General features: G+C 53.3%; 7 protein-coding genes across 7 annotated transcripts; 4 read left to right on the forward strand and 3 right to left on the reverse strand.

Moving 5' to 3' along the window:
• Positions 1-326: 326 nt before the first annotated feature.
• On the forward strand, positions 327-2,449 carry PG997_001617 (Lariat debranching enzyme; the record flags this gene model as incomplete). Its single annotated transcript, XM_066805932.1, has 3 exons — positions 327-386; positions 451-1,997; positions 2,362-2,449. 3 exons carry the CDS (start codon positions 327-329, stop codon positions 2,447-2,449), a joined length of 1,695 nt encoding a protein of 564 aa, XP_066675705.1.
• A 1,953-nt stretch (positions 2,450-4,402) lies between these two features.
• On the forward strand, positions 4,403-6,348 carry PG997_001618 (uncharacterized protein; the record flags this gene model as incomplete). The annotated part of the gene is made up of 2 exons (XM_066805933.1): positions 4,403-5,358; positions 5,514-6,348. 2 exons carry the CDS (start codon positions 4,403-4,405, stop codon positions 6,346-6,348), a joined length of 1,791 nt encoding a protein of 596 aa, XP_066675706.1.
• A 1,245-nt stretch (positions 6,349-7,593) lies between these two features.
• On the reverse strand, positions 7,594-8,325 carry PG997_001619 (Skp1 family protein; the record flags this gene model as incomplete). Its single annotated transcript, XM_066805934.1, has 2 exons — positions 7,594-7,763; positions 8,211-8,325. 2 exons carry the CDS (start codon positions 8,323-8,325, stop codon positions 7,594-7,596), a joined length of 285 nt encoding a protein of 94 aa, XP_066675707.1.
• A 1,175-nt stretch (positions 8,326-9,500) lies between these two features.
• PG997_001620 (RHO1) lies at positions 9,501-10,536 on the forward strand (the record flags this gene model as incomplete). The annotated part of the gene is made up of 3 exons (XM_066805935.1): positions 9,501-9,794; positions 9,878-10,081; positions 10,150-10,536. The coding sequence occupies 3 exons, from the start codon at positions 9,501-9,503 to the stop codon at positions 10,534-10,536; spliced, it is 885 nt and encodes a 294-aa protein (XP_066675708.1).
• A 1,573-nt stretch (positions 10,537-12,109) lies between these two features.
• On the reverse strand, positions 12,110-12,562 carry PG997_001621 (DASH complex subunit Dad1-domain-containing protein; the record flags this gene model as incomplete). Its single annotated transcript, XM_066805936.1, has 1 exon — positions 12,110-12,562. The coding sequence occupies one exon, from the start codon at positions 12,560-12,562 to the stop codon at positions 12,110-12,112; it is 453 nt and encodes a 150-aa protein (XP_066675709.1).
• A 1,118-nt stretch (positions 12,563-13,680) lies between these two features.
• On the forward strand, positions 13,681-21,660 carry PG997_001622 (uncharacterized protein; the record flags this gene model as incomplete). The annotated part of the gene is made up of 12 exons (XM_066805937.1): positions 13,681-13,868; positions 13,979-14,385; positions 14,449-14,510; positions 14,569-15,440; positions 16,236-16,424; positions 16,484-17,970; positions 18,039-19,032; positions 19,086-19,411; positions 19,626-20,118; positions 20,156-20,828; positions 21,108-21,422; positions 21,490-21,660. 12 exons carry the CDS (start codon positions 13,681-13,683, stop codon positions 21,658-21,660), a joined length of 6,177 nt encoding a protein of 2,058 aa, XP_066675710.1.
• On the reverse strand, positions 21,620-23,625 carry PG997_001623 (uncharacterized protein; the record flags this gene model as incomplete). The annotated part of the gene is made up of 5 exons (XM_066805938.1): positions 21,620-21,991; positions 22,090-22,652; positions 22,718-23,169; positions 23,195-23,469; positions 23,545-23,625. 5 exons carry the CDS (start codon positions 23,623-23,625, stop codon positions 21,620-21,622), a joined length of 1,743 nt encoding a protein of 580 aa, XP_066675711.1.
• Between the last annotated feature and the right edge of the window lie 235 nt (positions 23,626-23,860).

Raw genomic sequence — 23,860 nt, forward strand, 5'->3', positions numbered from 1 at the left:
ATTCTGGCAGTAACCTGAAGTCGTATTGGCATGAATCATCTTGCATGACTTCTGACTGGGAGTCATTCGTGAGTCACCCAGGCTCCTTGCAATTGGAGGCTTCAGTGCTTTCCATGCAGTCGCGTACTTGGAAAAACAGCCTACGAAAACGGCAGTTGCGAGCTCCAGCACGGGCCACATCTCAGCACTAGCTGAACTTGCAACTGCTGCAACCAATTGACCCACTACAGTTGATCAGCGAACATTGAAATAGAAGCAGGCCATGTCCCATCTGCATCTCAATGTTTAGGCACTTTGTCCGTCGACTTCACTTGCAATCATCAAGAATGGCAAGTGCAAAGAATCTGCAAGAGATCGGAGGTGTCCGTGTGGCGTTTGAGGGATGTGTAAGTATTGACCTATCTAGTTGCAGCACACAAGCACCAACTTGATGCTGACCTTTTCACCCAGGGACATGGCACTCTCGATGCCATCTACGCCGCTGTACAAAATGCTGCCAGCGTCCGAGGATGGGACAAAGTCGACCTCCTCATCATCGGAGGCGACTTCCAGGCCGTGCGCAATGTAGCCGACATTACCGTCATGTCGGTACCTACGAAGTACCGCCATCTGGGCGATTTCCTCAAGTACTACCGCGGCACTGTCAAGGCACCCGTCACGACCCTCTTCATCGGCGGGAACCACGAGGCCGCCTCGCATCTCTGGGAGCTGTACTACGGCGGCTGGGTCGCGCCCAACATCTATTACATGGGCGCCGCCAACGTGCTGCGCTTCGGGCCTCTCCGCATCGCGGGCATGAGCGGCATCTGGAAGGGCTTCGACTACAACCGCCCCCACATTGAGCGTCTGCCGTTCAACTCGGACGACATCAAGAGCTTTTACCACGTGCGCGAGATCGACGTGCGCAAGCTGCTGCTCGTGCGCGAGCAGGTCGACCTCGGCGTCAGCCACGACTGGCCCCGCGCCATTGAGCGTCACGGCGATGACGCGGCCTTGTTCCGCGAGAAGCCTTTCTTCGCCAACGAGTCGCGGGACGGCACTCTGGGCAGCCCTGCGGCGACGTATGTCCTCGATCGTCTCCGACCGGCCTACTGGTTGTCCGCGCACCTTCACTGCAAGTTTACCGCTATCAAGACGTTCGATGCGCCCACGGCCGAGGACACGACAACCGCGACGGAGGCTCAACCAGCAACTGCCGAGTCTTCTGCGGCTGCGGCTACGGCTACAGAACCTGCCGCGAACCCGGACGAGATTGATCTGGATATGGACGATGACGAGGACAGCGCAGAGCCGCCGAAGCCGCAAACTGAAGATTCAAAACCAGAGCCTCAGGCAGCGAAACCCAGTGACACCACTGCTACTACTGCGACTAGCACAGTCTCAGATGAGCTGAGAGCACAACTACCCGCCGCCTTTGCCCGGCCCACCCATAAGCCCAAGACCATACCAGGCCAGCCAGTCCCGCCTACCATCACCAACACCGAGACCCGCTTCATCGCTCTGGATAAGGTCCTGCCCGGCAGGAAGTTCCTCCAGCTCTCGTATCTCACACCCGTGAACCTACCAGACTCCGCCGCCGCTTCGAAGGAGACGACGACCCCCGATAGCCAACCCAAGCTCATGTACGACCCCGAATGGCTGGCCATCACGCGCGTCTTCCACCGGCACCTCGCCTTCGGCCACGAGGACCGCGAAACCGCCAGGCTGCCGCCTGACGAGGGCGAGGCCGTCTACGCACCCCTGATCGACGCGGAGCGCGCCTGGGTCGAGGAGCACGTCGTCAAGCCCGGCAAGCTGGACGTGCCCGACAACTTCGAGATCACGGCGCCGCCCTTGCCCGAAGACGAGGAGGTACCAGATCTAAACTTCGCCAATACGCAGCCTCAGGAGTACACCAGCCCGCAGACGGCGGCTCTCTGCAGTCTGCTGGATCTACCGAACCTGTGGGATGCTACGGCCAAGGAGCGGAACGAGCGCAGACACAAGGGGCCGGCGCGGTCGATGCCTCGTCGGGATCGGGACAGTGGTCGTGGGGGTGGACGAGGAGGAGGTGGACGTGGAGGGGGAAGAGGGCGAGGTCAGGGTCGGGGACGTGGTGGACGGTACTGAATTGATACCCCCAGTTGACAGTGTACACTTTCCAAGAGTTACGAGGAATGAAAATGGTGCGTTCTTATTCATGATCTGTTCTTACTTCTATCGCATTGTCCTAGATGAAATAACATGCATTCATTCCAGGTATGTTCAATTTATCCATCACGCATAAGTCTGTTGAGGTTGTGCATGCTTTCGTCCTGCTCCAGACCGTCAATGTCGATGGCCCAATTTTAGTCTGCGCATCCACTTGCCCGAACCCATCAGGGCTGAAGATCAAGCCAGACCTCCCAGGACATACCACGCCCGACTTGGCAACGATGCTTGTGCAACTTACGAGAGTGGATGCTGCTAACCTTGGTACTTGGGTATCAATAAGTTGTGCAATTCTCATTCAAAAAACCCCTCTACAGACAGGCTTGTGTAGTGTAGTGGCTATCACTCCAGATTCTGATCCATAAGCCATCATTATTCTGGCAACCCCTGTTCGATCCAGGGCACGAGCTAATTCTTTTTTCTCTTTTTGCTCTCTTTTTTTTTTCGTCGTTTTGTTTGTCAAAATTCGCATCTCGGGTTCAAGCTTTGGTGGTGGTGCAGGACAGCTTGCGATTGACACCAATACTCTCTAGCACGTATCCCGATGCACACCAATGCAGACATGCATTTCGTCCCAATGCGCTGGGGGCTTGGCTTGTGCAAACAGCCTAAGTTGTACTACGTCCTAGACATTATTGATGCATCTCTTTTTCCTTTTCCCATGTCCACTTTCTTATTTGGGAGACTGGTCTTGAAAGACATGATGGCCGTGCAATTGAACGGGGAGCCGAGGGGATGGAAACTCGTAACGGGGTAAAGCATAATCAGCCTCAACCATGATCTTGGGAGTCGTCCGCGCTCCGATAGAGCAAGGTACCCAATCATACACCCAAGTTATTCGCTCCCGTATCTGACTGTACCCATTGTCAATTGCATACCGTACCCTCTCAATTTAAAATGTCAACGAGAAATCGCTGCCTTGGCCGTATTCGATGCCGACGCAAAGATCGGGACCACGTATACTTGATCGTCTCAAGGGCTGGACTCATATCCTCTGTACTCGCCCATCTGCAATACACTACTAAGTATGCTATTAACGATTCAGCCCAAGTGCCCAGAGCAGCCCGCAGAAACTGCAGCAGCTTCTGGTACTGTCGGGCAAGGCAGCAAAGTATTAAAGTTCATGGCAGTTGAGGTTCCCGCAACGGTTTGTCAATTGGCTTTCTCCCTCGGGTCATTGGAGATGGAATAAACAGACAGTCCAAAGGTGTTCTCGGGCACTGTTCAAAAGCAGCAGCGAATTGTTGCCCTCAAATCAAGCAGCAGTAGAAGATGATGCGGATTAATCGTTCTGTTGGTGAAGTTGATGTAGTAAAGACGGGGGGTGCAATTGATTCGATATCACATCATTTGGAGAGAAAAAGGGGTTCATCAACGACATACACGCCCATCATTAGACCACAACGAAACGACACAGACATTGCAATTCCCTCTGCCTTAGCCAGCTCACAGTGCTCCCAATGGTTCAATGTCCTCTGTAGAAAAGTCCAATTGTCAAATAGCCCCCTATGCTCGAATCAAATAGTAAAAATATGTCTCCGAAAGCCCATTACCCATCCCTCGCCCCGAGAGCCTCTGGCCATAGGCATCAGTACTGACCTCGAGATCAAGCCTCTCAACATGGAAGGTAGGAGAACGACAGACGCGGGCGTTCTCCCCCTGATACGGGTCCAACCCGAACTCTATACCGCAAAATACCCATCTCCGGGCCACGAACCAAGAATATATCACCGGTTCGCTGGTGCCTACACTGCCTCATGTGCAAAGCTAGAAATAGAGAGAAAAGAGCACTGAAACTATATTCAAGAGACATCTCCGAAGGCTTTTTCTACATATATAAACAGCCCGAGTCTCCCTTCCTCGTCTCTTCTTCTCCTGTTCTTCCCCTACATATAAATCAATCTAATATCGAGACTCATTTGAGAGACCCAACACCACACATTCAACTATTCCATCTTCACTTGCTCTTCCCAAGACAAGACAAACTACTTCAATCATCACTCCATCACTCAATTCTCTTCTGAGCCTCTTCTTCTCTAATCCTCTGGCAAACACATCACATTCGCCACACGATACCTACACAGTCCAAGGTCACTCTCTAAACCAAGGACGATACTCTTTCACACATAACCACACCTCTGTCCTATCTTCAAAGGACATTGACACCAACCCAATCACTTTTCTCCTACACACGCAGTCCCCAACCAATCCAATGGCTGCCAACACCAACAACAACAACCTCACCCGCCCCATCATGGAGCAGCATCCAACCGAGTCCTGTCCCATCTGCATCGAAGAGACAGACCAGCCCGGCAACGACTTCGTCACGCTGCCCTGCAACGGCGCCCACAAGGCCCACCCCGACTGCTTCCGCCAGTGGCTCGACTCCCCCAACGCCGGCCACGACAAGTGCCCCCTGTGCCGCCAGGACCTGCGCCGCAGCTGCGGCCACCTCCTCTCGACCGACCTCCTGGTGGCGGGCACCGCCATCCCCAAGGACATCCTCGAGAGCCCGTGCGCGGACGGCTGCCCCGGCCCCGAGGACCCGGAAGAAGAAGACGATGGCATCGAACCGAGCCCTGCATACCTCGAATGGCTGTACCAAATCAACCACTTCTGGATGCACTTCCGTGGACCTGTGGCCGATGCCGCCGACGCGCTGGACAACTTTGCCGACGGCTGGGTCAACGACTTGGTCCAATATCACGAGATCCTCGGTCTGGCCGAAAGAGTGGTCAGCCGATTGCAAGCACATCGGGCCACCCTCTCGAGATGGCACCAGGACGACATCAACGCGTTAGGCATCCGCCTCTGGAACCTCGAGAGGGAGACCAACCGCATCAGCACCACCGCGGACCTCTACGCCGCTGAACGCGAGCGGTACACGCAGGAACGCTTCGGCGACATGCAGCCCGAGATGCACAGGGCCATCAGCACAGTTTGGAGGGAGCATGTTCGTATTATAGACTTCAATCTCCGTCGGATCCAACAAATAGGCAACGAAAGAGATGCCCTCTGGGCCCGTTTTGTGCAGTCCGAGAACCGACTCGTTCACATCAATTGGAGAATGGGCCAATACGTTAATTGTCTCCGAAGCTGGATCGACATCTTCAATGCATATATATACAATGGCCCCGTTGACGAGGGGTGGTGGAGGCAACAAATCGGGTATGTCCATCGACTTCCCGGCACCCTCCGCCAATGGGAGTTCGACATGGAAAATGAAGCACACCGTCGCAGTGCCCGAGGCGGATTCACCCCCTTGGAGAGGCAGAGAGCGCTCTGGGTCCGGCAGCACCTGCCGGCTATTAGGAGCTCCCCAGGGAAGAAGAGGTCGACAACGCGTCCACAACAGCTCAAAACGGGGACGCTGAAGACGAGGACGAGCCCCAAGTCAATGACCGCGATGAACATGCTGCAGCTGTCCACGACAACTCCCCTGAGGATGCCCATTTGAACAACGCCGACATCGATGCTCACGCTCCTCCACAACAGATCAACCATAACTGGAACGGCCCCGGATTCTGGGAGGCACAGCCAGCCAATGACAATGACAATGACAATGCCGAGCCAGCGGAAGACTGGTCAAACGCCATTGGTGTCGCCGGAGCAGAGCATGAAGAAGGCAACCCAAAGGACGATGATGTCGAGGGCGAGGACGACCAAGCAGCTGTTCAGCAGCCACTGCAGGAACCTGAGCAGCATGACCAGCCTGATGAGGAAGAAAATGGCGCAGACAACATTGGGGAACGTGTACACCGCATGGACATCGATACTCTCCGTGAAGACCTACCCGATACCATCCCACAACCGCCAATCGTGCCGGCAGCACCGGAACCCCACTACCGTCCGCTCAGGTCGGCAATGGAACTCGCGGCCATCGCGGCGGGAGCACTGGCACTACAGCAAGCTATCACTGCCGGGACAGCTCCACCAGCTCAGCCAGATGTGCCACTCGACGCAGCGCCCGCAGCTCTTCTGGAAATCGAGGCCATGGAGTTGGAGGTCGAGCCGGAAGCAGCCGAGGACAAGGACCAGCAGGACCAGCCTCAAGCACAGCGGCCAGAGAACGATGAACGAGCAGCTCAGTGGACGACGGAGTACTTGCGCGCGGAGTGGGAGCGTCTCCAACGTCGGCGATGGGGACCCAAGCTCTGAGGGAGAGCGCTGGATGTGTGAAAGATGATGGCGATTGATGGGTCAAAGCAGGCAAGATGATATTGTGTATATCAATCGTTTCCAGTCACATTTGGATTCTGCATGGGTGTTTGAGAGTTGCAATTGGATTGGATGGAATTGGATTGGATGGAATTGGATTGGGCAAAATTGGATTGGGACTACGGCAGGCATCTTCGCACCTTCCTGTACTTGATGTTGAGACTTGGATTACTAGCACAATTGCATTTGGTGTACTGCGCCTTCCTCATAATGCATAATGCAATAACAACATGTACATAGATTGAATAAAAACCAAATGCATCACATTATATTGAACAACGTCCGAGCACCTTTAGAGTGACACCATGGACAGGCGATGCATTTCGTGATCGCAGTACGTCGGAGCAATGAGGCAATGTAGGCTGTTGAGCCTCACTTAAAAAAAGGGACGTACGCGTTTTTGTAGACCACCCTTCGGCAGAGTCGGTCAGACGCAAAGACGGTCGTCCACAGACAGGGTGCACCAGTTGGCTCGGGTCACGTGGGCCACCAAGACACACAGGACAAGATGAGAGCAGAGCAACGCTGGAAACGTCAAATTGCACGGAATTCCTATGCATAGAAGTAATGGGGTATATTTGGATTTATTGAACCGAGCCCGCCAGACTATTAGTTTTCCATCTCCATAGAAGCGGTGGCCCGAAAGGCAACGTCATTGTGGTTCCCGGATGTATCCCCTTCATTAAAAGCATGGTCTCCACGGTGAAGCCGGAGCCGCGCAGAGTGACGGGGGACGAATTCGATTTTCCATCTATTATAGACGATCAACCCACGGGAGAAGTAAGGGTAGATCGTATATGCTTAAGATGGGTGGGTATTGCAACGGATGCAGGGAAGAGGAGACGGAGAAGGAAATGAAGAACTGATATCATGCATTCAACAGCTTTACTTACCAGCCAATCAAGCCTTCAGCATAGCAGACAGCAAGACGAAACAAGACGTCAGTCGAATGAGGCGTCGCGTCGTGTACCAGAAAGAACATGTCTTCATATTGGTAGCTGCATTGCAGCTCGTAAAACACAGTAGCTTCGTCGAGAGACACAGCCTCTCGGAACACCACAACGCCAAGATCCGTGAATGCGTAATCAATCACCCTGTCCAACGCCATCCGGTTCATGCCTCGTTCAGTCGTATCATGTTTGCTCTTGAGGGGAGGAAGAAGTGTGAGCGAAGATCGCCACCAAGCTAGTAACCCCCATGGGGTTGTTGGAGTGGTTTCTTACTGTCGAGGCCCAAGAAGTCTGCGGCGACGAGAAGTTCGAGGCAGAGCTCGGCGGGGATGTCCATGTCTGGCACGTCCTCCTTCTCGCGGTTCTTGTACCAGTAGTGGAAGTACTCGACAACCTTCTCCATCACTTGACCACTTCAGCAGTACTGTCTGTCAGTGCAAGACTCTTCGTGGACTGGTGATGTGGAGGCAGGTAAGGCAGCGGATGTCCGCAGGTAAGGCAACGGATGCAATGCAACCACGCAACGCAGGCGGAGGAGAGGCAAGAATCTCAGATCAAGTGTAGTTGGTGTCATGCGGTCCACGGTGAGGTGGTCCCTCAGTGAGCACATAGCGAAATGTGGTTTCATCAAGGAAGCGAGCTCTCCTGTTGGCGGGCGGGATAGGAAGGGGAATTGGAGATGGAGACACCAACGATCTCTCCAGGTCCAACGAAAGAAAAGTGTAGCCTTACCTGATCTCCTCAAAGGTGCATCGGCCGCTTAGACGTGCTTCTCGGAAGCTATCTATATGCAGGAACCTACTTAGCCGGAGATGCGACCAGAGAGAGAAAGGCACGGGAAATTGTCCTCACTCTTGGAATCGATCATGCTCTTGATCATGGGGCTGATGAGGACCGCCTCGCGCAAGACGACAAACTCGAAGCCATCGTTGGAGATGAGAGTGACGTACTTGCTGACTTCCGCCATGGCAAACGACTCTCTTCTTGGCTCTGTGGAGGGGTTTGGTTGGTGAGAGAAGAAGGAGAAGCAGGCGTTGGGACTCGACGCGTCGATTTTGACTTTAATTTGTAGGCAGAGATTTCGCTTGCTCGCTTGCGATTTTTCGCTGACCGCACACGACCGACGGGCAAAGAAAGAGTGCACGGCCCGTGCTGCTTCCTAGTGCCAATGGTGTCGAGAATGGATCGGTGATGACGGGATCGGGGAATTGAAGCTGAGCTGGCAGCAGGTTAGCAGACAAGTGTTGACTGCAGTTGACTGGGTAGAGACTAGGCTGGGTCGGTAGCCTGGTTAGCAGGCTGGTCGAACTGGTGGACTGAACCGGGACTGCGACTGGGGGAAACAGGGAGATACAAGATAACACGGACCGGAGAGCAATCTGTAACACGCGCGGTGGAGCCTTGAGGAACTGTTCGTATGGCATTTGGCGAGTGCTGGGGACTGCTGGGGGCTGCTGGGGTGGCATTTGGCTGAAGAAACAGGCTATTATTGCCGGGGGCTAGAGGGCTAGAGGCCTAGCGATACGTCCTAGGTGCCAAGGCCACTAAGCGCAGCGGGGACAGCTCTGGCCCAGCCACCCTACTGCAACTGCAATTGCTGCAAGCAGCGCCCGTTGCCCCGCCGACCCATGCAAAGTTGGGCGTCGGCTCAGCCGCCAACCACATCCCATTAAACCGCTGAATCCATGCCTTGGAACGGCCAATGAAGCTGGCCGCTCCAAACAACAAGAACGGAGCACAATTCATCATCCCATCCCACCTCCAGTCCATCCCACTTGACCAATCCATCAACCATCGACCAGTCCAACACAACATACCTTGTGCCTGTTGCCCTTCAATACAGCTAAACAACTTCTCACTCCATCCGCCTCACCTCAACGCCTCGCCTTTGCCATCTTCAATCCTATTGTCCATCCGAGCGACGTCAATAAGAATCCCTCATTCCACGTTCCAACTCAAGCCACCTGCCAAGTCCACCAACCACCTCGATTAAGACGGAGAGACTTTCCACCTCGGGCGGGCCAGCATTTCTCACCACCCACCACTTACCACCACCACTACCACCACCACCAGAATTGAGTCTATAGTTCGGTATCACTTTTCACTTACAAGTTCGACGTTTCTCAAAACGCCATCGCCGTCATGGCGCAGTACTCGAACCGCAATTCCTACTACGGCAGCAGCAGCAGCCACCCTACGGGCGAGAAGTACGACAACGGCCTTTCGCGCAAACCCACCGGCGCCCGCGAACAGCGTAATACGCGATCCAGCGAGGGCACCGTCAGCACCACCATGAGCTCCTCGACGGGTAGGGAGTCGTCGGCAACTCATGTCACGGAGGCCCCCGCCTACTCCAAGAAGATTGTCGTCGTCGGCGACGGTGGCTGCGGCAAGACATGTTTATTGATCAGCTACAGCCAAGGCTACTTCCCCGAGGTGAGTCCATCCATTCACTGCCGCCACTACTGGCCCCCCTCCTCCCGCCCGACGTCACCCACCTTGCTAACCACAACAAATAGAAATATGTGCCCACTGTCTTCGAGAACTACATCACATACCCCACGCACCAGCGCACCGGTAAAACTGTCGAGCTGGCGCTCTGGGATACGGCCGGCCAGGAGGAGTACGACAGGTTGCGCCCGCTCTCGTACCCCGAAACCGATCTCATCTTCGTCTGCTTCGCCATCGACTGCCCCAACTCTTTAGACAATGTATTAGACAAGGTATGTCGACACCAATCCTCCCCCTCGCATCACAGGTAAACATGCATGATTGCTGACCAATGCCACAGTGGTACCCCGAAGTCCTGCATTTCTGCCCCTACACGCCACTGGTCCTCGTCGGCCTCAAGTCAGATCTGCGGCACAAGAAGACGTGCGTAGAGATGCTCAAGACGCAAGGCCTGACGCCAGTAACGACGGACCAGGGCATGGCTGTCGCCAAGAAGATGAGTGCCCAGTACATGGAGTGCAGCAGTAAGGAGATGTCAGGAGTGGACGAGATCTTCGAGAAGGCCATCGACACGGTTGTCTTTAATGACCGTCGCAACCTGGAGGCGGCCATGAACGAAGCTGGCAGCGGGTCGTCGCGCGGCACAAGTAGCTCCAACCGGAATAGTGGCGGCATACCCGGCGTCCGCGCTTTTAAGAAGAAGAGACGGATGTGTAGGCCACTGTAAAGCGCGCGCCGGGTCCATTGCTTTGCAGCAGCATCTCACACTGCGGTGCCGTGATCACGAGGGGTGCGTCCTGGGAGGAACGGCGCGAGCAACGCCCTACCACCGGACGACCGGAGGAGGGGTGGTAATGCCAACGACGACAAAGAACAACACACACGCACTATTCTTGCACGATATTTATTATTTGCCACGACTTCGTTTCACGACACACTGCCTAGGGAAAACCAGGGGAACACCCAAGCCGTTGTAAGAGGAAGACGAGGAGCTGCTGGGACGACGAGGGCTTCCTGTATATGCTGCTCCCACTCGCATCATAGAACTTCATCGCACCGGCGTTCCTCGAGTTTTTTATTTTCGATCTATTGTTTTTCTTTCTCTTCTTTATTTTCCCTTCTGTTTGCGAAGGGGATGGAGAAGGTAAATGCATGGAATGGGACCAAGGAGAAACGACAGGCGAACGACGAACGCGGAGCCACTTGGCCACTTGGCTAGACTGTGGCATCTTGTATAAAAGCCTCGACGGGAGGTTTGGTTGCTACGTCAAGTACGTGCGAAACAACGACCCTGCTCTCTTAAATTCTCTCTCCAGTGAAGAGAGAACAGAGAGGGGGAGATGAGGAGAATGGCAATGGGAGAAACATTGAGAACACGAGTGTATTGATCATGGATGTAAGGTTTTTATCCTCCGGAGAAGAAGAGAAATCGGAGAGATCTTTCCTTTTGTTGTAGCTCTCATCATCAAGGATAGGGTTATCTTTTTTTGGTTGCGGTTTTTTTTGGTGGTTCGCACACACTTTTTTCTACCCTCTTGTTGATCCAAGACACAACAACACCAACAAAACAGCAGCAGCATAGTGGTTCCGGCTATAGGATAGGGAATACAAAAAAACTATATAAATACCTCGCATTTGCTACTGTTTCCGTCTTCGTTGCAGGATATCGTGACATGACTGAAATACTCGAGTGACCAACTAATCAACTAGCAAAGTAGGTAGACAGACGTACGTGGCTACTAGCAAGGAAGCATATTTGACCTGTGGATTTCGTCTATTTTGGTCTTGGTCTCCCCGTTCGGTTCGCGAGGATCTGTATCTCGGCTGGCCCCGGGTATCTATCTAGTATCTAATTCTGCTCCGGCGTGGCGCTCCACCTTGTATCCATCTTCTTTTCAGCTGATGACGTACTACTAGCCTGGCGTGTGCCGTGAATCTGCCCGTGCCCTGCTGTTGCCCATGATCGCAAGATGCAATGGCGGCTCTGTTCCGAAGAGGAATCGAAATAGAGCTGACATTGCATGCTGTCATCACGCGCAACAGAAGCACACGGGTCGATTGACAAAGAGCACACCCGTGCTGTATGTATGTTTGACAGTTGCATGTACATGCATCCATCTGCTTGCTGTATCCGAAAACCTTGTTCGCTTGACAGGTAGGTCTGTACAGACAAGACAAGCCCTCACTGAGGTTCCTCTTGGTCGCATTACTTGTTTTGGTTTACCTTCTTGTTCCGTTCTCGGGTGTACGGCGTTCGTGTCCTGGCGTTCGTGAATTGCTTCGTTTCGTCTAAGTTCCGTTTATTCTTTGTCCTCCTCCTTGACGCGCGCGGTGATGTCGTCGTCCTCGTCTTCCTGCTTGGTCTGGTCTCCCATTGTCTCGTCACCGTTGTTGGCGGCCGTGGCTGGTTGTTCGGGCTCTTTCGCCATGACGCCCTCGAACTGCGACCAGAGCGCCTCGACCGAGGAGAACTCGTGGCCAACGGCGATGACGGCCTCGAGGGAGCGGTTGAGCTTGTTGATGTTGGCGAGGACGTGTTCGAAGTTCTGTTTGTTTGGGGGGTTGAGGCGCGGGTTAGTTTCGCGCCTGCACACAGGGCTGAGGGAGAGAGAAGCAATTGGGTTGGCGCAGCGGAAGAAGAGTAAACGTACCATGGCGATCTCGCCGATGAGGAGCTCGCGCTGCTGCTCGAAGAAGCTCTTTTCGCCGCGCGCCATGCCGAAGGCGGAGGCTGGGCGCTGGTTCGTGGACATGATGTTGGCGGTGTGTGTGTGTGTTTTTACGTGTGATGTGATGAAGTCGCGCTTGCGCTTTCGCTTTTAGTGGTTGCTTGACCTTGCTTTGGTCTGCCTTGCTTTGGTGGGGTTTGCAATTGAACTTCCCGCGCGGGCGCCTTGCAGTGGTGCAGTTGGTCGCGTCGGGTGCTACTCAACTAGGCAAGTTACTGTCGCTGTAGTATGTAGTGCTTCGGCTGGTAGCGAGCAAGCGGGCAGTGCCTGGCCTGGCCTGGCCTGGAGAGTGAGTGCGGGGTCCCTCACTAAAGTTGTTCTTCGTTTCTTCCCGCCCTTCCACTGAGTGGGTGGGATGGGATGGCTTGATTGATGGAACTTGAAGAAACGAATCTTGTCTTTGCCGGGACCGTTGCCCAGATAGAGATAGATCAGATCCACACACAGACATTCGAAAGCAAGGATGGGATGTACTGTTTATTTTGACTACAATGGGCGAGTGACCCCTCCATCACCTTGGTCCTTGTCGGCCGCTATTTTGAGAAGTGTTTTTGCTTGTGGTTTTGATGTTGTTTATCGAGTGCCATGCGCTGCCAAAGCAATCAATCAATCCACGCTGACATCTGTCGCTTCGGCTCCCGTTCTGCGATATGGCCCATGTCTCATCATCGATTTCCAAACAAGAAGACCTACATCCCTGTGATCTTTAGTCGTTTTCCTTCTGGCATGCAGCATGCATGCGACGTGCGCATCAAGAAGCAAGGCGGTGGGTGTCGTGGCAACGGATTCACTCCCATCCGACCTGCTAGCGGCCGCTCTAGCTGAGGCCTGCCATCTGATCTGATCTGGGCTACTACATACGACCGCTGCATGCGCTCTATCGAAGGTGCATCTGCACCTATTCGACCGCTTCACGCCCTTCCGGCGCGATCCTTGTCAATTGAGTTTGTCTCAGGATAGCTGATTGAGCGGTGTCGTCACTCTTTTGCTGTACTGTCGTTGGCCGGGTTCAGCTCCCAATCCTCCCGGCAACATGTAGGCTCTCTGTCGAATATAGATATGCCCACGTTGGCTCCTTTTCTCTGGTTCGACAAGATTCTTTGCCAATCAGTCTGTCGCTGTGGGAAAATTGGCAGGAAACAATGAGGTGTCTCTCTTCCCAACTGCTGCTCGCGCTGACGGGTATAAACTCCGTCGTCGCTGGCGCGCCTCTTGAGCATGCCGACTTTGATGCTGCCGCCGCTCTTCAGAGTCATGGATTCGCGGTCGACGAGTATACCGATCTAGCTCCCTGGCGTCTACCTTGTCGAACCGCGCTTGCGAGATCGCTGTAAGTTGCGATCCTCGTCACGCACACATACACGGATTTGCTTCCATGTCCCCCTTTCTCCTGACTAACATCACCGCTCTCGTTTCCATGTAGTGCAAGGCTCTGCAGAGCCACTACGGCGCAGACTCCGTCGACCGCCCAGACGAGGCGGCTTACACCAGCTATGTGGGCACGTACTGGTCCGCTATCCAGTCCGATGTGCACCCCTATTGCATCTTCAAGCCCTCCTCCCCGGAGGCCGTGTCGGTGCTGATCCTGCTTTCTCGCTTTACCCAGTGCCCCTTTGCCGTGAGGAGTGGGGGCCACGCCGCTTTCGCCGGCGCCTCCAGCATTGAGGGAGGAATCACCGTGTCATTCCAGAACCTCGCCAACGTCAAGCTATCTACCGACAAGAAGGTCGCCTCCGTGCAGCCCGGCAACACCTGGGGCAGTGTCTACTCGGTGCTCCAGAAGGATGATGTCGCGGTCATCGGAGGGCGTGTTGAGAATATTGGAGTTGGCGGACTAACGACAGGAGGTAAGCTCAATTCTAACGAAACCCTTCAATGGTAATGGCATACTGACACATGCCGGTTTTCAGGTGGCATCTCGTTCTTTTCGAGCTTGTATGGATTGGCCTGTGATAATGTAGTCGCTTACGATGTAAGACAATTTCCTCATTGAGTACATGTACTTTATCTCCATGCTTACTATTGGTCAGGTCGTTGGCGCTCAGGGCAACATCACCACTGCAAGCGTTTCGGAGAACCCCGACCTGTACTGGGCGCTGCGCGGCGGCGGGAACAACTTCGGCATCGTGGTCAATTTCCACATGGAAACCATCCCGCTACCCGGGGGCCGGATGTGGGGAGGCTCTCTCGTCTATCAAGAATCCTCCTTCAACGACATGTGCAAAGCCTTCTCCGCCACCGTCGACAACATCGCCAGCAAAGACCACCGCGCCGGCATGTGGCTGGCCATGGCCGCCCAGAACGGCACCAGGGTCGCCTCGGTCGAGCACTACTACGCCGAGCCCGACGGCGAGGCCTCGCCCGCCTGGGCCGCGTTCGAGGGTATCTCCACGACCTCGGACACGCGGCAGAACCGGGTCCTGTACAACTACACCGCCGAGGTCCAGGCGTCGAACCCGGACGGCCGGCGCGAGATGTACTACGGCTTCAGCTTCCTCGCTTCGGCCGACGTGCTCATCGCGGCCAAGGATATCTTCTACGAGGAGATCGGCGCGCTAGATGATGTCAGCGGCCTCTTGCCCGTCTTGTCGTGCCAGGGGTTCACGCTGCCCATCCTGGCCAAGATGCAGAAGAACGGCGGCAACCCCCTGGGCCTCGAGGACGTATTGAGGAAAGGTCGGCCCGTCTACATCATGCAAGTGGCGGCGTGGTGGGACCGCCGCGAGGACGACGCGGCCGTGTACGGCGTCGCGTCCAAGATCCTGACGCGGATCAAGGCCGTGTCGGTCGAGCGCGGGGTCGCGAACGATTACGTCTACATGAACTACGCCAGCATGTTCCAGGATGTTATTAGCAGCTACGGGGCGGAGAACAAGGCGCGGCTCAAGGCGGTTGCGGACAGGTACGATCCGGCGGGCGTGTTCCAGAGGCTGCAGCCGGGGTACTTCAAGCTGGATCGGGCGCCGGTGGTGGATTCTGGGTACTTTTCACATTAGGATATTGATGTATCTTATTGTCTGTTTTGCTGGGAGAAATTACCATGTTAACAAAATATGCATTCCAGCTATACCAGTTGTTGCTGTCTTCACGACTCAATTGCCGTTGTTTTGTCCGTCATCATGCAGGTCCAGGTCAATCAATCCAAGCCTTTGTGATCTAATTGCAATATGTGCAACTGCACACTGCCGTATATTAATGATTATTTAGTTAGTATTCTTCAATTGAGGGTCATGAGCAATCGTGTTCCAATGGCAACGGTTCCTTAGGTACACAGATGTACATACCACAATATTGGAAACCTCAGGTACGGAAAAGGCAGGAAGGCGCAAAACCTGAAGCTTGCCAGCTTGGAAACATCATCAACACCTGCTGCACACAATCCTCCAAGACCGTCCAACACAACCAAAACAATGGCCATCAGTCAATTGAGTATTCTCTACCTTATATAGGAGATTGTTCTTCATTGCCTCTTGGCATTTTGGCACGTTTGGTCGAGTCGTTGACAAGGCAGGCTCGCATTTTCCAACCAAGCACCCAAAACTGCAACACCTTCTGCCTGTGTTGGATTTCCTCTTCTCTCTTACTCCTCCACCCCCACTACACAGTTACCATTCTCCATTGAGCACATCGCAAGCCTTACTCCCAAACACATCAATCCTTGCACCAATTCTGCAATGTAACTGGACCTGCTCGCCAGGCGCCCTTACGAAGCAATGGCCATCCCTCAAGACCGCCAAAGTGCCAAGGATCTCGTGGAGAGGATCACAAGAGAACATGGCTATATCAGTAGCGAGAGGCTACAGGAACTCGGCGATGAAGAGTTGCGTCACGACATCCTAGAAGCTCTCCGCAAGAAGGACCAAATGGTCGGTTCCAGCGTCATCACGTAAGTTGCGCAGTTCCGCTCACGTTAAAACCGACCAAATTTCTAATTGTCATATGCAGCTTGTCAAAGAACTTGTACACAAGCAAGGCACGCTTCGTCTTCGAGCTTCTGCAGAATGCCGACGACAACAGCTACACCAAAGCAAGGGAAGCGAAAGCTGATCCCTTCGTCTCTTTCCGCGTATATCCCAACCGCATCGTCCTCGAGTGCAATGAGGACGGTTTCAACTATGAAAATCTCGTCGCGATTTGTTCTGTCGGACAGAGCTCCAAGACGGGAGCCCAAGGGTACATTGGAGAAAAGGGCATCGGCTTCAAGTCTGTTTTCATGGCAGCATGGAAAGTACACATCCAATCCGGCGCCTTCTCGTTCTTCTTCACTCATAAGCGCGGCGATTCCGGCATGGGTATGATATCCCCCATTTGGGAGGATGTAAAAGAGGATTTGCCAGAATCGCCACTCACGAGGATTATACTTCATCTTCATGATACCGAGGATGGAGACATGATGGCGAAGACTCGTCAAACAATCGAATCACAGTTCAAAGAGCTGCAAGAAACGTTCCTTCTGTTCATGAAGAACTTGACGAAGATCAACGTGACCTTCTACAATGAGAAGGAAGAGCATACGACATCTGCAACATACTCAATTGCGCGTCCACGTCTTAATTTCGCCGTCCTGAGTAGAACCAAGTCCAAAGAGGGGAATTCGGAGACCGAGATCAAGCATTATCACGTCACGACCCACGAAGCGACGAACCTCGTCAAGAACGAGAATAGGACGTATTCAGAAGCTGAAGAAGCTTCTCGCGCGTATTCCAAGTCTCAGGTGACTCTAGCGTTTCCACTCTCGACAACATCAGTACCGATCTCCCATCCTCAAGACTTGTTTGTCTTCCTCCCAGTTCGATCGATTGGCTTCAGGTTCTTGATACAAGCAGACCTTGTTACCGATGCTGCTCGGCAAGACACTGTGAAGGACTCCCTCAGAAACCTGAGTCTCCTTGATGGGATTGCTGATGCATTCATAAGAGCAGTTCTGCAATTCTGCGAGCATGACACCTTGCGATATCAGTGGATGAGGTATTTGCCGAATAAGGGATCCAGAGACTGGGGTACTCTGTGGCTTTCTTTGATTGGCAAAATAGCTGATAAACTGAGCAAGACTCCGATTCTGTTGGGTCGACGACTACCCCATCTGCGTTTGATAAATGACGTGTTCATCCCATGGAATAATTTCAAGGACGAAGATGGCAGGCCTCTGCTTGACGATTGCGACCATGATCAACTTATTTCTCAACATTATGGTGCGGAAGACTTGTGTATCCTGAGACATTTCGGATTAGGACCCTTCCCTGGCCAAAAGATGCTTGAGTTGATTAAGCAGGATCTCTCTCGCGGTCCATTGTCTCGAATCAAATCGCCCAAAACACAAGACAACTGGCACGAGTGTTTTGCAAAATTCCTCCATCAGCCTTTTCAGATGCCTCGCATGGAAAATGCAAAGGCGAGGCTGAAGGAAATGGACCTTCTACCGTTACAAGATGGTAATTGGGTATCAGCTTCATCGGGGCCCGTCTATTTTGCCAAAGTAGCCTGCATAGAAATCCCCCAGATATCGGATTACGCTTGATATCGAACATAACCAATCCGCACAGGAAGACTCTCTTCGAGGATCTGGGTGTTGTGATGGCTCCTATAGATCTCGTTCGCAACAAGATTCTGCAGATGTATCAAAAGGAAACAAAAGCACTTCAGCTCACTATACCTTCGTCGAAACGCCACCTCGAGTTTCTATATTTGTCTCATCATATGAAGAGCGATAAAGAAGTCAAATACTCCAAGCTGGCAATATTTGTCGACGGCCACAGCGTACCCCGCCGACCATTCTGCGAAGTTATATATGTCGAGGATGACAACTCCTATGGTGCCTCGCAAGTGTTCAAGAAGACGAAAGTAGGCCCCAACCCAGGCGATAGCGCACCCGGACATGTTTCACTATTCGTCAATTCTGAGTACCTCAAGGACAGTCCCGCTACTCCTCAAGGCCAAACCCTAACCTGGCGTGAGTGGCTCTACAGCGAGCTTAGGGTTCAGAGAGTAGTTGCGATTGGCGACAATGCCCTGAGTGTGGACGGGAAGTACCTGCAGAAGCATAGACCAGACAAGTTCCTGGGATGTGTTCATCTATGGATCCAAAGCAAGAAGGATGCTTCACCAGATCAGTTTAAGTATCTCTCCGACATCGAATTTCTGTGCCAAGGCAACCGCCGGAGTTTGTTGAAGGACGCATACTTCCCCACCGAGGAGTTGACAAAGCGTGTCGAACGATACCTGGGACACGAATTCTTCTTCCCTTGGCTTGAAGCGGATCTGGACGCGACCCCTAAAGCCATTCCACCAGAATGGCAGACTACAATGGACGCGCTTGGTGTTGGTTCGCCTGAATCAGAACTCAGCTTCGCTCTAGACATGCTCAAGTACTCAGTGAAAGCCTTTTCAAAATCCGTACCTTCTGCACCCAAGGCTAGACTGTTCGAACTGTATGATTACATCTCAGCGAAACAGCGTGAGGCAAACAACCAGGATGAAGCGAAGGCACTGGTTCGGTAAGTTGCCATTTCCCAGTCGCAGCTTATCATACCTCTACTAACAGAAACAGGGATTACTTCAACAAGAATAAGTCCGTGTTCATCCCGCTGCCAGAGAACACTTGTACTTGGGCCTTTCCATGGGAGTGTGTGTGGGAAGCGCCACAACAAATGAAATCGAAGCACGCCTTGGAGTACCTCTACAAGCAAGACAGAGATATCCCCAAATCCGTTCATATAACAGCCTTTTTCAACGATACATTATCGATTGCGAATGGCACCTGGATTATCTTTGTCAAGGAGCTGAGGGCTCTCGCTGCGGCAGGTTGCGACGATATGAGCACCGTCAGCGGCATATTTGCGGCTATGGATGCCCTCAAATCGAACATTAACCCAAGTAAAAATGGGTTCAAGTAGGGAAACACAAGATCAGCTAGAGTTATAAAGTATACTGATTTGTACTTTTAGGGACGTATTTGAGACCGAGGCGCTTATCTATGCACCATCTGAAGACCACGGGATGTGGCACAAGTCTTCAGATTGCGTCTGATCTGAGGCCGCGACACTTCGTGGAAAGGTTTCTCTGAACGATAAGTACGGACGGTTCAAAGCCTTGTTCGTGAAATACCTCGGTGTCAAGCCGATCGACCTGACCATGGCAGTTGACGAATTGAGAGACATTGGCAGTAACCCATCAGCCAAACAGCAAGAAGTCAAGGAGCTGATTTGGACAGTCAACTCTCTACTGCTCAGTTCTAAGCATCATCCAAGCCAGACAGATGTGGTGTCTGGCCACATCTTCCCAATCAGGAGGCCGGATGGGAACGTGGAGCTTGGAAACGAGGCAACCGAATCTTTTATTGAGGACCGCGAACCTCTCAGGCTCATGTTTGAGAAGAAAGTGAGCTTCCTTGACTTCAGTATCGCAGATATCGTGAGGCTGGACCCCTTCTTGAAATGGTCAGGTTTAGAGCCCAATTATCTCTCGTCGTCAACAAGAGAGGTCACCTCTTTTCACGGTGGCCCAGCAAACCAGACGTCAAACCCGGGACGTCAAATCCGAAACCGGGCTCATGCGTTGCTTAGGGGTGTTCCCAGCATTCAGTACAACGGTACAATTTATTAATCATGATGTTTACAGAATCGCCGCTCACTTCAGCAGCCCCCGAGTCCAAGGCACGAGCGCCCTTAGCCATTTCTACAAGGTGCTGCAAAAGACTGATATTTATGAAACGAACGGCATATCGTCAGACTTTGTTCTTCGTGGCCATACTACATACAAGGCCCAAGGAGAAACCACGACTCTACATATTGAAGAGAGCCAGGAGAATTCCAAAATATATGTCCCGACAGACGAAGAAGACCAGGAATACATCTTTACCACCGTGCTCCCACAGCGGCTGTTGGAGTGGATGATGAAAGATCCAACGACAAATATCTCGGCAGTGCTCAAGAAGAATTGGGTGACTGCGGTCCAAGCTGTTCTGGTCTCACCACTCTCTAGGGTATCCAGGGCCCTGAGAGACAATGGCATACCTATGCTGGATATTACCAACACCGACGAGGAAGCTTGGCGTGAGCTTCAAACCCATACCTCAGTATCAGGAGCCATCAAAGACCAATTCCAAGTTTCCGCTGGTGAAATCGTCAAGAACGATACATCGCATGCCTCCAAGTCCTCTGCTACGCCGATAAGTCAGAATGGCGACGGAAACGCAGACGAAAACAGTGGTTCGACATCCTCGGGCCCCCCTCTCGTCTTGGATTGGCAAGATCTTGCCAACCTCGCCGCCTACAACCCCCAGTCTCGCCGCGTCAGCACAGACTCTCGTTGAAGACCAGCCGTACGTGGCTTTGCTGCAGAAAGTCATTGAGTCGGCTAGACGGAATGACCTGCCTCATTATGGAGCTTCCGGAATGAGTAGTTGGCTCCCAAACAGTCTTTTCACTACGAGAAAACCAGACTGGGGTCTGCGCGCCTTGCCCCAGGCCGAGCGCGACTACACAGTTGGCGCTGCAGGCGAGCTTTATATGAGTGCATTATTTCTTGCATCAATCTATGGGATGGCCTGAACTAATTGGTTACGTCGCAGGTCTTCGAACTCCTGAGCCATCTTGTCGATCCCCGCAAACTGCCTGGGCTCACCAGAGACAATTGGCAGAGTAGCATTCGCCGCTATGTTTCGGTGCACCCCGAGTATGCCACGATGGCTCCCTGGTCGGGAACGGAGAAGGCAGATGTGGTGTACATGGACTCGCAAGGCGCACTGACAGAATGCCTGATCGCCAAGGGCCATTTGAAGAAGAAGGTCTGGGAGGACAGACGCCCGCAGTACCTCATTGAGGTGAAGACCACCACGTCGACCTGCGACACCCCGTTCTTCGTGAGCAAAGCGCTGTTTGAGAAGGTAAGCCATGAATTGTCATATGACGGCAAGTCTGCGAAGCCGGCAGAAACGCTAACTACGAATTTAGATGAAGGAGAACACTGGAAAGAAGGATACCATCTACGCGATCTTCCGGGTTTTCAACCTTGGTCAGGACGACATGAGCCTCAAGATTTATCTTGACCCCGAGGCTCTGAGAATACATGATGACTTGACCTTCACGACCGAATCTTGGTCGGTCGTGCCCGCCGTTGGTTGAACCTGACCCAGAACGGCGGTCTCTCCCAAAACGTCAACCACTTGAAGCACTTCTCAAACGACAAGTCCCCGAAGCCCGGCGCCGCCTCGAGGTCGAAATGCCAAAGGACCTTGGCGATGAAGAGCCGGACCAGGGCCATGGCGATAGGACCGCCCGGACAGCCTCGCGGGCCCTGGCTGAAGGGCTTGGAGGCGGCGAGATTGTCGTCTTTGAAGGTAGGGTCGAACCGGGGGTGGTCTGGCGGTAACCACCTTTGCGGGCGGAAGCTGAGGGGGTCGGTGAAGTAGCGGGGGCTCCTTGCTGCGGCGAAGTAGCTGATTTGACAGATCACCTTGTAACTTCCTACTTAGTATCGATATCACGAAACTCACAACCATGTGTCTATTCCCAAAGGGTTGGAAACAGAACGGGAGGGATGGGGCCACTTACTCCTTTGGGGATGTATTCGCCGTCCACAATAGCACCGGGACTGACGCGCGGCAAACCGTCGACCGTCGCCTGATGGAGTCGGAGACTCTCCCGCTGGCAAGCCTGGTGGTACTTCAAAGTCGCGGTACTCTCCGTGTTGATCGCATCGGAGGTCGCAAACGCAGTCCTTACCTCCTCCACCAGGGCCGCGTACGCATCAGGCGCCCCGAGGAGGAAGAAGACCAAGGAGTAGAACTGATCAGCCAGTGGCTGCCAGCTGGCCAAGAGTAGCTGCCCCGCCACGTTCTCAAGGTGATAGATGTGCTTCCTGTCTTGCGGCACGGGCTGGTCGGTGGGGATGAGCTGCTCGAAGTAGTCCAGGTGGTCCGTCTGGCCGCGACGCTTGATGCGCGTCTTGACGTCCTCGGTGTTCATCCTTATGAGCTTGGGCATCAAGAGCCAGACGGAGGGCGGGATGGTTAGGTACATTAGGGGGCTGAGCAGACGGAATTTCCGTGTGATCTCGCTCATTGTGATGAAGATGTTCAGTTTCAGCGTGGCGCTTAGAAGTATCGAGTCTTTCACTAGCTTTCGTGTCAGCAGCATAATTGGAAGCCAAGATACGAATGAATTTTATGTGTTGGCTTACTGTCTCGCACCTGGCCCATGTCGCGGCTGTAGGTCATGTCTGCGGAGAGGTCCAACGCCAACCAGTCTGACCAGCGTTGCAACTCGACCCCTTTCCCTTCCGCACCGACTTCCTTCATTACGTCAATGAAGCGGTCGATATGCTTCAGGATAGTCGCTTCTTTCGCCTTCAGGTTCCTCATGCTGAAGGCAGGGGCGAGCCGTTTGGCAATTGCGCGGTGCCTGACGGGGTCAGTCTCTCCAGAAATGCCGCCGTCGCCGGTATCTAAGGCATCGTAGCCGACCTGAACGAACAGCTCGAGGCTCTTGTCCTGCGAAAGGTATATATCTGTCCCATTGATGGAGTTGAGATGTCGTTTTTGAAGCCAGCCAAAGGGAAGCTCACCTTTTGCCGCCTTGGGTGTTAGGAATATGAGCTCGTTTGGAGCAATACGAATAACGTCGCCTAAATGGCTGCAATTAGTCATCTGCAGCCGACGATGGGCTGCCTAAGTTTGGCCTCCAAATTGCATACCATATCGTCTCAGAGCATCCTCTACTATCCATGGATACCTTCCCGTCGCCCTGGTCAAAGTTTGGATGCGTCAGTCTGGCGGCCACAGCCATCACCGGCGCAGTGTGTAAATGCAACAGCACATACCGTATGTACGCCCACCAAATGTTGGTAAGGGCGGCAAGCTTTGGCCCTGGGTAATGAGACAACGGATGGAATTTGAGATTGCAAATGGCACGGGCCAGGCAGTAAGCAATGGTCTGTATGAACGATGACAATGCAGGTTCTCATTAGCAGGATCAGGCACAGCTCCAGATAGGACTGGACAGACTCACCGATGCAGCAACGAAAGGCAAGAGCTTTCTGATAGATATGCTACTGGCCACCCGATCGCGAAAGCCTTCTGGAAACGCCATGTTGATATTTGCCGGTGACTGCCTGAATGAAGGGGTTCGAGACTGAGTCTGCTGCCCAGCGAAGTTCCAAGCTCTGCGGCAGAGACGGAAGAGAGCAAGGTGACAGACAGAGGGGTTGGAATCAGGCAGCTCAGATTTAGTTGCCTACCCCCTACCTACCTAGGTACATAGGTAGCTGCCGCCCCTTGCGCCCAAGTGGGGTCCTTGTGCCCGGATGGCTAATTGCTGTGTCACC

Source organism: Apiospora hydei (assembly GCF_038363865.1).
Source record: "Apiospora hydei strain CBS 114990 chromosome Unknown utg000002l_segment0_segment0, whole genome shotgun sequence".
Taxonomy (NCBI): domain Eukaryota; kingdom Fungi; phylum Ascomycota; class Sordariomycetes; order Amphisphaeriales; family Apiosporaceae; genus Apiospora; species Apiospora hydei.